The sequence below is a fragment of the Rutilus rutilus genome (genome assembly GCF_951802725.1).
Source record: "Rutilus rutilus genome assembly, chromosome: 1".
NCBI lineage: Eukaryota > Metazoa > Chordata > Actinopteri > Cypriniformes > Leuciscidae > Rutilus > Rutilus rutilus.
The window spans coordinates 59,284-73,624 of record NC_140209.1 but is presented as its reverse complement, the minus strand read 5'-3'; the positions used below and the strand labels follow the sequence as shown (position 1 = coordinate 73,624).

Below are 14,341 nucleotides of genomic sequence, written 5' to 3'. Positions count from 1 at the left end.
TCTTCCTGATCAGTTTCATCATCTCAGCATCCCAGATAGCTTAGAAGAACTAGATATTACAACAGAAACTTTTAACTCTCTCTTTTCCAGCACTTTAGACACAGTTGCTCCGTTGCGCTTAAAGAAGATTAAAGAAAATAGTCCAACGCCGTGGTACAACGAGCACACTCAGGCCCTTAAGAGAGCAGCCAGAAAAATGGAGCGCAACTGGAAGAAAACAAAACTAGAGGTATTTCGCATTTCATGGAAAGAGAGCTCAATTACTTACAGAGAGGCTTTAAAAGCTGCTAGATCTGCTTATTTTTCAACCCTATTAGAAGAAAATAAACATAATCCTAGGTATTTATTTGAAACGGTGGCTAAACTAACGAAAAATAAAGCTTCAAGCACCGAAGTTTCCAAGCAGCACAGCAGTAATGACTTTATGAACTTCTTCACTTATAAGATTGATAATATCAGGGACAAAATTATAACTATGCAACCGTCTACTACAGTATCGCATCAGGCAGTGCATTGTAGTCTCCCTGAGGAAAAATTTGATTCATTCGTTGCTATAGGAGAGGAAGAATTTACTAAACTCGTTAAATCATCTAAATTGACAACATGTATGTTAGACCCTACACCGACTAAGCTACTGAAAGAAATACTTCCAGAGGTCATAGATCCTCTTCTTAATATCATTAATTCGTCTTTGTCTCTAGGATACGTACCAAAAAACTTTAAGCTGGCTTTGATTAAACCGCTTGTTAAAAAAACGCAACTTGATCCTTCAGAATTAGTCAATTACAGGCCGATCTCGAATCTACCTTTTCTGTCAGAGTCACAAATGATTTGCTCTTATCATCCGATCGTGGTTGTATCTCTCTATTAGTGTTACTCGATCTTAGTGCTGCGTTTGACACCATCGACCACAACGTTCTTTTAAATAGATTAGAACATTTTGTTGGCATTACGGGAAATGCACTAGCATGGTTTAAATCATACTTATCTGACCGTTATCAGTTTGTAGCAGTAAATGATGAGATGTCTCATCGATCACAAGTTCAGTATGGCGTACCACAAGGCTCAGTACTAGGACCGCTGCTGTTCACTCTGTACATGCTACCCTTAGGAGATATCATTAGGAAACATGGCATTAGCTTTCACTGTTATGCCGATGATACTCAGCTCTATATTTCTTCAAAACCTAACGAAACTTATCAATTCACAAAATTAACGGAATGCATAGCGGATATAAAAAATTGGATGACTTGTAATTTCCTACTTCTAAATTCTGAAAAAACAGAGTTTCTAATTATTGGACAAAAAACTTCCTCACGTAATAACCTAGAATACTGTCTAACACTCGATGGCTGCTCTGTTAAGTCTTCGTCGTCGGTTAGGAACCTGGGTGTGCTCTTTGATACCAATCTTTCATTTGAAAGTCACGTGTCTAGTATCTGTAAAACTGCATTTTTCCATCTTAAAAATATATCTAAATTACGTCATATGCTCTCATTGACAAATGCGGAACAATTAGTTCATGCGTTCATGACCTCAAGGCTAGATTATTGTAATGCTCTACTAGGTGGTTGCCCTGCACGCTTAATAAACAAACTACAGCTGGTTCAAAACGCAGCAGCTCGAGTTCTTACCAGAACCAGGAAGTATGACCATATTAGCCCAGTTCTGTCAAAACTGCATTGGCTCCCTATTAAACATCGCATAAATTTTAAAATATTGCTGATTACTTACAAAGCACTGAATGGTTTAGCTCCGCAGTACTTGAGCGAGCTCTTAACGCATTATAGTCCGTCACGTCTATTACGATCTCAAAATTCCGGCCAGTTGATTATACCTAGAATATCAAAATCCACTGCTGGCGGTAGATCCTTTTCCTATTTAGCACCAAAACTCTGGAACAGTCTTCCTACCATTGTCCGGGAAGCAGACACACTCTGTCAGTTCAAAGCCAGATTAAAGACACATCTCTTTGACCTAGCTTTCACATAATACATTATAGACTTCTATAATTTAATGTTATGCTGCATAGATTAGGTCAGCCGGAACCGGGAACACTTCCCAAAAATCCTGATGTACTCGTTACATCATGAGAAGAATGGCATCTACGCTAATTTTAGTGTCTGTGTTTATCCCAAGGTTTTTCCTGCAGCCTGCCGGATCCGGGCCGTATCCAGATCTGACGAAGGACCTTCGCCTGGACCGATGACAACGCAGTGCTGAAGTGCCAACTAGTCTCTCCCTATGGAGGATCCCACTACCACTCTACAGATAAGGCGTTGTCGGGAAAATTCGTCTTGCGGTCCTACCCCAAAGCAACAAATAAAATAAAATTCCTTATCAAAATTTATAAGGAAAGACAAGTATTTTGTTTAGGCTTGGCTTGTAGGGAATTCCAAACCTGCGTATATTCTAACGCACATAACTATAGAACCCATTCTAAATGCGCATGTGAACGCCATCAGCGTTTCTCACAGGTTCGCGTTTAAAGTCTGTGTAGAGGGAATGGTGTCGTCTTAGCGGCCCCTAATTTAATAACAAATGATCATTGCGACGGAACCAAATCAATTAAAACTAACTTTAGATGGAAATAACTTAACTCTGCTGTAAAGCCGAAACAATCTCTGTTACCTTAAATTATACGCTTATCTCTGTAAAGCTGCTTTGAGACAATCTACATTGTTAAAAGCGCTATATAAATGAAGATGACTTGACTTGACTTGACTTGAAGTCAAGTGAATGGCTATGACCTGGTTATATTTAACTTTGAGATGTATTGTTTTATAAAAAGACTATATGCTGCTATGACAGTACAGATTCAAACATGTTACTGCACTATCATTAGCAGAGTTATTGCGACATATAAAACAATATGCTTCAGAATATAAAAAATATAATAATAAAAAAATTGCAGTTATTCACAACCTAACCATAAGCCCTACTCTTCTGCACAATGGTAACGATCAAATCTTGAACATAATAGAAACTCTTTCAAATGTCAAACATACCTGAACATTAAACATTAACCCTTGTATGGTGTTCGGGTCTGTTGGACCCGTTTTCATTTTTTATCAAAAGAAAAATTATACAATTAATTATTTTTTCAAACTGAGACTTATTGGCCTTGGCTCATTTTCTGTGAGGAATATATATCAGAACACATTTTCAATGAAAACACACTGTACACATTTATATTACACACAGGATGTTCGGGTCCACTGGACCCGGAGCTAATAAAAGTGTGGAAATTGTAGGTCCTGTGAACCTTTACTCTGTCCTCCTCCTGTCAGGGCCTGCTGTTAGTGTGTGTGTGTTCTTGTATATGGTTTATGAGGACACAAATGTGTATACTGACATGGGTATTACAACGTAAACATGGTTTATGACGACATCTGTGTCCTCATACTAAAACATACTAAATGGTGTTTTTTGAAATTCAAAAAATGGCAAATGTTTTCTGTGATTGGTAGGTTTAGGGGTAGGGTTAGTGTAGGGGGATAGATTATACAGTTTGTACATTAGAAAAACCATTATGCCTATGGAGAGTGACCGTACACCACATATCCAAGTGAGTGTGTGTGTGTGTCTGTGTGTGTGCATGTGTGTGTGTGTGTGTGTGTGGGTGTGGGTGTGGGTGTGTGTTTTGTGTATGTGTGTGTGTGTGTGTGGGTCGGGGTGTGTGTGTGTGTGTGAGGGTGGGTGTGGGTGTGTGTTTTGTGTGTGTCTGTGTGTTTGTTGTGGGTGTGTGCGTTGTGGGTGGGTGTGTGTATGTGTGTGCGTGCGTGTGAGAGAGAGATTGTGTGTAAGTGTGAAAGAGTGCAAGAGTGAGTTTTGTGTTTCTACTCCATGCCAGATTTACTCTCCATTTCCAGCCATGTGCAAAGCATGCTGGGAACAAACAATGGTGTCTCTAAATAAAACCGCATAAATGAGCTAATTCTCTTAAAATAACTAGGTAGCCCCTTTTCCTTAATTTTATGAGGTTTATCAGTTCCTCAATTCAAGCCTTACAATTGTGTATGTTTCCTTAAAAAACTAGTAAAATGCATAGGTATTAGTGAAATGTTCTCAATATTTTCAATAAAACACTGAACCACAATTTTCTTAATAAAATATACATAATATTTTTAATGATCACCTTAATTTTTGTAAAGAAAATGACAAGACTCATGATTTTTTTTTTTTACAGTGTAGCCTATAGTTAATGTTAATTATTGTTTTCTAAGAACAGAATGTCAAGTCAACGACATCCCATATTAAAATGATTTTTTTTTATATCAATCACAACTCTTCAATCATGTCCATATATTTGACTGGTGGTGGTGTCAGTATGGATAAATGTGAATTTTTTTTGTTATAGGATGTTATCTAAAGTGTCAGGGACAGGCAAGAAAAGAACGCTTGTATCAATGTGGGCAGTTTATCAGCCCTCCAAGAAGTCCTGTGACCCTGAGAAGCAGCAGGAAAAGACACAGGAGGAACATGAAAGTCTATCTGAGACTTTAGAGCAGGAGACAGATGAGCCCTCAGATAAAGAAGAGAGACCACCAGGCCAAAAGATTAAAGCCCAGAGCGGAGCTCCGTCCTATCGATGCTCCTTTAAAAATGCATGGTCAGAAAAATGGCCATTCATAACAAAGGGGACACTAAGTACACATTATTGGTGCTCTGTATGTAGGATAGAAAATGCTTACAATAGAGCACAAGTTAATCTGTGAACATGTTATCACATGTTAATCCTATTTTTGTAAAATGTTTGTGAAAATTAAATGTAATGTAAATCTCCCAAGAAATTCTGTACAGATACCAAATACTTTGACAATCAATATATACTTAATACACTTCTGCTAATGCAAGGATTTTGTGTTTGTATTTTTTTCCACACCAAGCCACGCCCCCCAATAGCCCCTCCCCTAACCAAGCCCCGCCCCCATAATCTCACTCTAAGTTGAACTCAAAAGTTGGCAGCCCTGTATATATATTAACGAAATCTTTTGCATTTCTAATCCAAACAACATCAAACTTGGCACTGCACTTAGTCGTGCCCATAGCAAGACACCTGTCAAGTTTGAAATCCATCTGACTAACGGTTCAAGAGATATGAGAATAATACACACACACAATGTAGATTTCCTGGGACTTTCAGAAACTTGGCTTAAACCCTCTTCCCCACAATTAGTGGTATCATTACAAGGTTACAATGTCTTTAGAAAGGATAGGCATCAAGCAAAGGGGGGAGGGGTGTTACTGTATATGAAGGACTCTTTAAAATGTACACATAATTTGGCCTAATGAAATCCCAATTGAATGTGTTGGAGTTAAAGTGTCACTCTCAGCAGAAATGTCATTTACTTTTTATGTCTTGCCCGCCTTCAGCAAAAGTAGATTTTTATGATCAATTTAAGGCACTTCTGAGTTGTTGTGACTTTAATAATGAGGTTATTCTAATGGGAGAAACAAACTGAAAGAAATTACAGATATTTTTGGACTAACACAAATGATCAGTGATCCTACTAGAAAAACAAATCACTCTAAAACTCTAATAGACCTGGTGTTCTCTAACAAACTAGATAGAATGATAAAAACATAAAAAATTTGACTGGCTTGTCTGACCACAATGCCATATTCTTCTCTAGAAAGCTGACTAAAAAACGATTTGAGAAGTGTCAGTAAAAGCACTAATATAAAACAAACATTTATTCCAAAGAGGCAAGAACAACGTTTAACTGCAGCTCTAAATAATCTTGATTGTTCTAGCATACTATCTTGTGATGACACTAATAAATGTTGTGATCTACTATACTCCTCTATTAAAGGGGTTCTGTCTCAGTTTTCACTGCTACGCTGATGACACACAACTCTACCTCTCATTCCAGCCTGACGATCCGACGGGAGCTGCTCGTATCTCAGCCTGCCTGACAGACATTTCTGGCTGGATGAAGGACCACCACCTTCAACTAAACCTTGCGAAGACAGAGCTACTCGTGGTCCCGGCCAACCCAACACTTCACCACAACTTCACCATTAAGCTAGACTCGTCATCCATAACTCCATCTAGGTCAGCCAGGAACCTTGGTGTGGTGATTGATGATCAATTGAACTTCACAGACCACATTGCTAGAACTGCCCGGTCATGTAGATTTGCCTTGTACAACATTAGGAGGATCAGACCCTTCCTATCAGAACATGCTACTCAACTCCTTGTCCAAGCGCTTGTTTTATCCAGACTTGACTATTGTAACGCTCTCCTGGCTGGTCTTCCAGCTTGCACAGTCAAACCTCTGCAACTGATTTAGAACGCCGCAGCTAGAGTGGTCTTTAACGAGCCGAAAAGGGCACACGTCACTCCTCTCCTCACAAAACTGCACTGGTTGCCAGTTGCCGCTCGCATCAAATTTAAGTCACTGACGTTTGCCTACAGAACATCCACTGGTTCTGCTCCCTTTTACTTTAACTCTTTACTTCAGACTTACGTGCCATCCAGGAACTTGCGCTCTGCAAGTGAACGGCGTCTTGTGGTGACATCTCAAAGAGGCACAAAATCTCTTTCTCTGCCCTTTACCATGACTGTTCCTTGCTGGTGGAATGATCTGCCTATCTCAACCAGAGCGACTGAGTCCATAGCAACTTTCAAGAAACGGCTGAAGACGCTTCTTTTTCGACAGCACTTGATCCATTAATACTAACACTTTCTCTACTACTCTATTCTATCTGTTCTATAACTATAACTATAAAAAAAAAAAAAAAATTGTGTTAGACTAAACTGAGAAGGGTCATAGCACTTGCATTTTGTTGTCCTACTGTTAGTTTAACTGCTTCTATTGTTCTCATCTGTAAGTCGCTTTGGATAAAAGCGTCTGCTAAATCAGCGGTCCCCAACCTTTTTTGCGCCACGGACCGGTTTAATATCAGACAATATTTTCACGGACCGGCCTTTAAGGTGCGGCGGATAAATACAACAAAATATAAAAAAAATATAAAAAATAATTAAATATAATAATAAACGTGAATCCAATGTGTAGGCTTACTTGCAATTTTATTAGCAGGGTACTCGTAATATCGCAACTGAGAAAGCCTGAACACAAACAAAAAAAAACCCAAAAGAAAAAAATCTCCATGTTTACGGATGCGATGTAAGGGTGGCGCTGCCAATAAAGCACCTAAAAGCTGTCACAAAGAACCGATTTTAAGAACCAAAATTAATGATTATGAATATGTAAAATATAGCAGGAGACATTTTAATTGTTTAATAATAAACAAGTTTTCTGTGCAAAGATGAAGTTGACAATGCTGACTCGATCTTCACAGTATGCCTAGTGAACGCGCCAGAGAGAAATGCGAATTACATAAGCAGAGAACAGTCAGTTTTCTTTTGTTTTGAATTGTTCTGTTTAAAATTAGACATTTCAAGCTTTCTATGTCTCAGGTCTGTGAGGCAAGTAGGCTACCTTATACGCTGAATTTCGGTTAATTTATGAGATCAGCTCCAGTTCACGCGCCCGCGCCTCCGTGTCCTGATTAAATATTTTCTATTATATTTACTTCTTATTAAATCCAGGCAATTGGGTGATGAAACATTGATTAAAATTAAGATACAATTAATACAAAACGAAATACAATTTAAAGACAGGCTTTTTGCTTTCTGTCTGAGGTCTCTGTGAAAGTTTTAAAGCAGTCTTTTTGTGCCGCTTTCAGAGCGCTCACGTTCACCCTTACGGACGTGAGCGCTCTGAAAGCGGCACAAAAAGACTTTCAGAGGCCCGGTACCAAATGTCCCACGGACCGGTACCGGTCCGCGGCCCGGGGGTTGGAGACCTCTGTGCTAAATGAATAAATGTAAATTTAAGTTTTGATCAGCTTTCTCTATCAGAGCCTCTAAGTACTGGAACTCAGTCCCAAACGAGATTAGAGACATCAGTACATTTTCTTGTTTTAAATATAAAACAAAATTATGGCTAAAATCTATACAATCATGTACCCATTAATCATAAACTCAAAAAACGTATTTTTTGTCGTATCCTAACATTGCATTGTTGTGTCTATTAATATTGCACTTTATTTTGTTCTGTTGTTTTGTTTTATTGTGTCTTGAAGAATGTGAAACTTTGTTGTTGTCCGAAAGGCTACTTGTGTGATGATGTTTTATGGTATATTTATATGTGTTTGTTGGATTCTTCCTGCCCAGGGACTACAGATGAAATTTAGCTTGTAGCTAATTCTGGTATGGCTGAGTGCCATGCACTGTCCCTGTTAAATAAACAAATAAATGAAAAAAAAATTTTTTTCAGAAAGCGGGTCATTTACAGAAACGAGTTTATTCCTCGCCTTGGATCAATAGTGAGTGTAAACAGCTTATGACACTCAGAGACAAATTACTTAAAAAAATCATTACAATTTGGATTAATTACTGATCGATTAAATTTTGTATCCGCAAGGAATAAAGTCACCCAAACTTTGAGAATGGCAAAAGCTAATTTTTTCATGACTGTAATTAATGGTGCCAAAGGAAATTGTAAGCTAATTTGGTAAAATATTAAACTCCTTGGTAAAAGTAAGCACAATGCTGATAAAGACCTTGAACTCAAATTTGTCAATGAATTGGTATCAGAGCCTCTCAGCCTAGCAACTAAATTAAATTATTATTTCCAAAGTACCATTGATGAGATTTCACATTCTAATTCTTGTTACTCTCAACAAAATATTGGCAAAACCGACCCCCATATGGATGCCTCAACTCAAAATTCAAAGTTTAATATTCAAATAATTACAGAAAATTAAAACAACCTCTAAATTGAAAAGTTCTAAAGCAAGGGATGTGTTTGGATTTGATACCAATCTTCTGAAGCATTATAAATCTTGTATCTTGGTGCATGTGACCCATCCATCTTATTAATTTATCAATCACGCAGACAGTCGTCCCTTTGAGTTGGAAAGTGGCAAATGTCATACCAATATATAAATTGGGTGATAAATTAGACCCTGTTAATTATTGACCTATTAGCATACTCCCTATCTTCTCAAAGATAGCAGAAAATGGGTCGCTAACTCTATTATTGCACATATTAATGAATGTAATCCGGGTTTGCACCCTATGCAATTCGGATTTCAATCTCTTCACTCAACTGAAACGACTGTCTTTGTTTTTGTTGAGAAGGTGAAGTCTTATTTAGACAAAAACAGTTATGTTGTGGCTGTTTTGTTGACTTTAAGCGTGCGTTTGATACTGTGAATCACCTTAAGCTCTTGCCTAGACTGTCAACATTTAACTTTAGCAATCAAACCGTTAAATGGATACAGTCTTATCTATCAGATAGAAAACAATGCGTGCAAATAAAGAATAGTAAGTCACCCTATCTTCACTATACGCAAGGTGTCCCTCAGGGATCAATTTTAGGTCCCCTGCTATTCTCACTCTATGTAAATAACTTGCCCAATGTGTGCAAAAATGTGGACACGATTATGTATGCAGACGATACGGTAATTTTTACACAAGCAAAAAGTGCTGATGATGCAGCCCATCAGCTTTCATTAGCCTTAAATGACTTACAAAAATGGCTGAATGATTCATGCCTGTGCCTTAATGTTAAAAAGACCGTATCAATGTTTTTCAGTAAACCTAAAACAACCGTGGCCGCAGTAAAAGTTCGCGTGGGTGGACAAGAATTAATTTATGTTGAGGAATTTAAGTATTTGGGAGTGCTAATAAACTCGAAATTATCCTTTAAAAACACGTTAAAAAAGTAGTGAAAACTGTAAATGTTAATATACGGAACTTTAGACATATTCGTACATCATTAACGGATACAGCAGCGATTACATTCCTGCACTCTATGATTCTGGCTCATATTGAGTACTGTATCACAAGTTGGTCCTGTACGAGTCATGCTGCTATTGGGCCAATCGAAGTATGCTACAAAAGAGCATTGAAAATATTAGACAAGAAACCTTCGTCATATCACCATTGTCAAATGACATTGACAAATGACATTAAATTTTTAAATTATGCTAATTTCATTATTTAAATCAGCCTGTCTAATCTACAAGGTTATACATGGTCTGGCGCCTCCACCATTGAGTGATTTTATTCAACAAAAGTCTAGCAGTGTTGCCGGGTCTCGAGTGACTAGAGCCACTATGAGAGGCGATTGTGAATTGGCCTTTTCACAGAACGTCCTGTCATATCAGGGAGTGAGCTTCTGGAATAGTTTTCCACTATCAGTAAGGGAAAGCACATCTTCCTACCTTTAGGAGTCATTTAACAGTGTGGCTGAGGGACACACAAACATGTGATCATGTTTAGTTAATCATTATATATCAGACGTAAAACAGAGTTAGTGCATTACAAAAAGGGATACAGTTATCAGTGTAATACGGGTTGTGCAATAAGAGACAGTATAACATGGGTTGTGCAATAGGGGTCAGTGTAATGCGGGTCAGTGCAATATCAGGTCAGTCAGGGCATGTGCAAAGTTGTGGTTTGTGCAATACAGTCGATGCTTTCCTGTTTTCTATATGTCCTGTTGTCCACTCTTGTTGTAATCGTTTGTTCTAACATGTATGATAGAAATTTTACATTTAGATGTGTTCTTTTACTTTTAGATGTGTTTTTACTTTTAGAAGTGTACAGCTTGTATTAACATCTTTCACTTTATTTTTACTCATGAGCATTTAAAGAAATATATTCATATAAGCTAAAGCACGTTATTAAAGATGTGTAATCAAGTGTTTAGAAAAGCATAAGTTAAGACAAGCTTGCAGGGACAAAATGTTTTGAGTTATAGGAGACTTAGTAGCAAAGAGACTAAGAGTACTCAAGTGACCTATTGTTGGACTTCAAGTGTGAAAATATATGTGCGCAGCTCAGATCAAAATAAAGATAGACAAAAGGTGTGAATTTTGAGCAGCAGCTAAAAACAGGAACTTGTATGTTGGCACGATATTGTTTTGTTTAGATATAATTTATGCCAGACAAAGATTTTGAACAAGATGTATCCTTTTAAGGTAACGAAGGCGATCTTTTGAGAAAACCAGGATGTGTTTTGTGTATATAAGCTGGGCAAAAAGCAGAAGTCGGGGCCTTCTCATACCAGATGCGTTCTGTATGTGAACAGCCTTTCTTATAAGAAATAAAGATCTTTATAACTTTTGATATCTCCAGCTGTCTTCCAATTATTATTTAAAGTTGAGAAAGAATTTCCATGACACATGATGTGATCACTGTTCTTGTCCTTGTCTCTCTGTATATAGTCTGTATATAGTGTATCTGTATGTATTTATTAACTTGTGTGTAACACCAACCTGCCAGGGGGTCTGCAGATGGAAATTAGCCTAAGGCTATCTGACATATTTACATTTGTGAAAATGTTAATTAATATGTATTGTCCCTTTTGTTTTTCACATAAATAAATAAATAAAACACACAGACACACACACACACACACAGACAGACTGACAGTCAGACGTTGCTGTAATTTATAGATAGATGTATGAAGAAGTGATTTACTGTTGAAGAAACATGCAGGTTTTATAGTGTTGTTAAAAACAAGGATTGGTAAGTAGTGATGCAATATTTGATGAAGAGGGGAAAATAAAATTTTATTTATTTATATATTGTAGGTTTGTAAAGCACCTGGAATGAAGGTATCCTTGCGGCAGTCATACAGCATACCAGGAAACAGAGGTCTTCCTAGAGCTGCCACTTCAATGGTCTGTGATGTCAGGGCTGCAGTAAATAACAAATAAAAGGTATAATTTATACTTAGAATATTTATCATATATTAACAAAATTATTTCTGATGATAATGAATACTGTTTAATTCTTTACCCGCCAACATTTTTGAAAAAAGTTGCTAGCCACTGCCAGCAAGTTTTCATGACCCCCAGAATATTTTGTTGTGTGAATATCTCAAGCATGCAAAATCTCAAAATAAAGAGGTTTTATTCTAGCTTTATGCATTTCCTTTTTAAGTAAAAAAAGCAACAATTTGAGCAAAAAGCTGAAAAAAAAATCACGTTTTTGTCAAAGACTACATCTAGATCTAGATCAAACAGAGTAGATTGAGTCAACACCCTCGTTTAGCTTGTCCTGGGTCGACTTTTCATTCGGTAACATTAGGCAATTTGATTAATGTGATGTTTAATATTGATGTTTCTAGTTCTTTTTCACCTGCGTTTTGATCAGGAGATTCAATACTCTTTCAGAAGATGTGTAATAGTGCCCCCTACCGTAAAACATGTGAAAACGACTTCCGGTTTGAACGTCACCGTGATGGCAGCACTGTGAACGGGCTCCTAAGGAAACCTATGAAGTTTAAAACTTTTAAGGCTAAGCAGGGTCCACCTCAGGGACCCCTACCTTGGAAGTTAGAACTACTTCAGTTTGATTTTTGTCTTTTTTTTATGTTATTTGTTCATGTGTTCCATGTTCAGTGTTTACAAGGGTGTGCGGGGAGCCTATTAAAATGTGTGTACTCGTTCTATAATTTAGATGAGTAGCAGATCAGTGAAAATGGTATCAATCAATATTAATGGCTTACATAACCCGGTAAAAAGGTGGAAAGCCCTATCTAAATTTAAAAGAGATAAAGCTCAGATTGTTTTTATGCAGGAAACACATCTGTCTGTTAGCGAACATGAAAAATTGAACAAGCTTGTCTTCTATTCTTCTCACAGTTCGAGGAGGCGAAGAGGTGTGGCGATCCTGGTGTACGGCGCTCTAAATTATTAACATATATCAGAATATAAAGATAAGGAGGGTAGATATATAATGGTAACTGGTAAGATTGATGGTATTACTCTGAGTCTCTTAAATGTGTATATTCCCCCAGGAAGCAATTGGTCCTTGTATAAACAGATCCTAGAATTAACAACAACAAGGAGTCAGGGAATTTTACTATGCGGTGGGGATCTAAACCTCACATTAAATGCTAAATTGGATTCTTCGAACGGGAAAGGTGATGCGAGAAATATTGGAAAAGGAATGGTACACCTTATGGACGAATTAGGATTAGTTGATGTGTGGAGAGATTGCCATTCAACGGATAGGGAATATACCCACTATTCATGCGCACACAATGTCTACTCAAGGTTAGACTATATCTTCATGTTCAGAAATGATCTCTTTAGGTAAAAAAATTGTGAAATAGGTCCCTGTACTATATCAGACCACAACCCGGTTTACGCTAATATCAGCCTGAACAGGAAGAATAGATCTACCTTATGGAGGTTGAACACAAACATTCTTAATTACCCAGATATTAAAGAGCGTTTGAAGAAAGAAATAGAGGAGTACTTAAAATATAACGATAAGGACGAGGTGTCACCGGGAATACTATGGGATGCACTTAAGGCAGTGATTAGGGGGAAAATAATTGGTATTTCCTCTCACCTGAAAAAAGTAGGTCAGCAAAAACTCCGGCATTTAGAAGATAAGTTGTTAGATATGCAACACCAACACACTAGGTCTCATAATGGTAATATTAAATCGGATATAATAAAAAAAAAAAAAGAAGATGATTTGAACACCACTGACGTACAGAAAAAACTCATTTTTATAAAGCAACAGTAATATGAAGTAGGGGGAAATCACTGAAACTTCTTTCATATAAGCTTAGGAAACAGCAAGCAGAGAGATCTATTTACAAAATTAAGAATCCCTTAATGATCAAATAGAAAAAATTCAACAATGCTTTCTGGATTATTATAAAACATTATATTCTCAACCTCATATAGACAATAACCAGGACATCAATACCTTTTTGTCTGAACTCGAGTTACCAGTTACTTTAACAAAATAAAAAGTTATTATCCACAATAACTAAAGAATAAATTCAATTAGCAATTAAAAGATTAAAGGGAGGGAAGATGGCAGGGGCAGATGGATTTGGTCCAGAATGGTACAAAACAATGCAGGTTTTTCTGGTCCCAATGTTGCTGAAAACATTTAATTGGGTGATGGCAAATAAGATAGTCCCACCCTCATGGTGTGAAGCAATCATTTCTATCATCCCAAAGAAGGAAAGAATAGATTGCAGTGTAGTAACTATCGCCCAATTAGTGTTCTGAATATAGACTATAAGTTGTTCACCTCTGTTATGTCAAGAAGATTAGAAACAATTTTACCAGGGATAAAACATAAAGATCAGACGGGTTTCATCAAACAAAGACAGACTCAAAACAACATTAGGAGGGTTTTACACATAATGAGGCGTGTGGATAAGCAAAAATTAGAGACCTTAGTATTGAGTTTAGGCGCCGAAAAGGCATTTGATTCAGTGAGGTGGTCCTTTTTATATAAGGTGCTTGAAAAAAAATTCAAGCACCTTATATAGCGGTTTTGATA

At 37.3% G+C, this 14,341-nt stretch overlaps 1 protein-coding gene across 4 annotated transcripts in view; it reads right to left on the bottom strand.

Moving 5' to 3' along the window:
* The window catches only part of LOC311301385 (stonustoxin subunit beta-like), a 47,398-nt gene that overhangs the window by 18,535 nt on the left and 14,522 nt on the right, over window positions 1-14,341 (bottom strand). For all 4 annotated transcript variants that reach the window (XM_084426425.1, XM_084426423.1, XM_084426422.1 and 1 more), the window contains exon 4: window positions 11,630-11,722. In XM_084426425.1, the coding sequence (XP_084282551.1) occupies window positions 11,630-11,722 (93 nt within the window). The remainder of the gene's footprint in view (window positions 1-11,629; window positions 11,723-14,341) is intronic.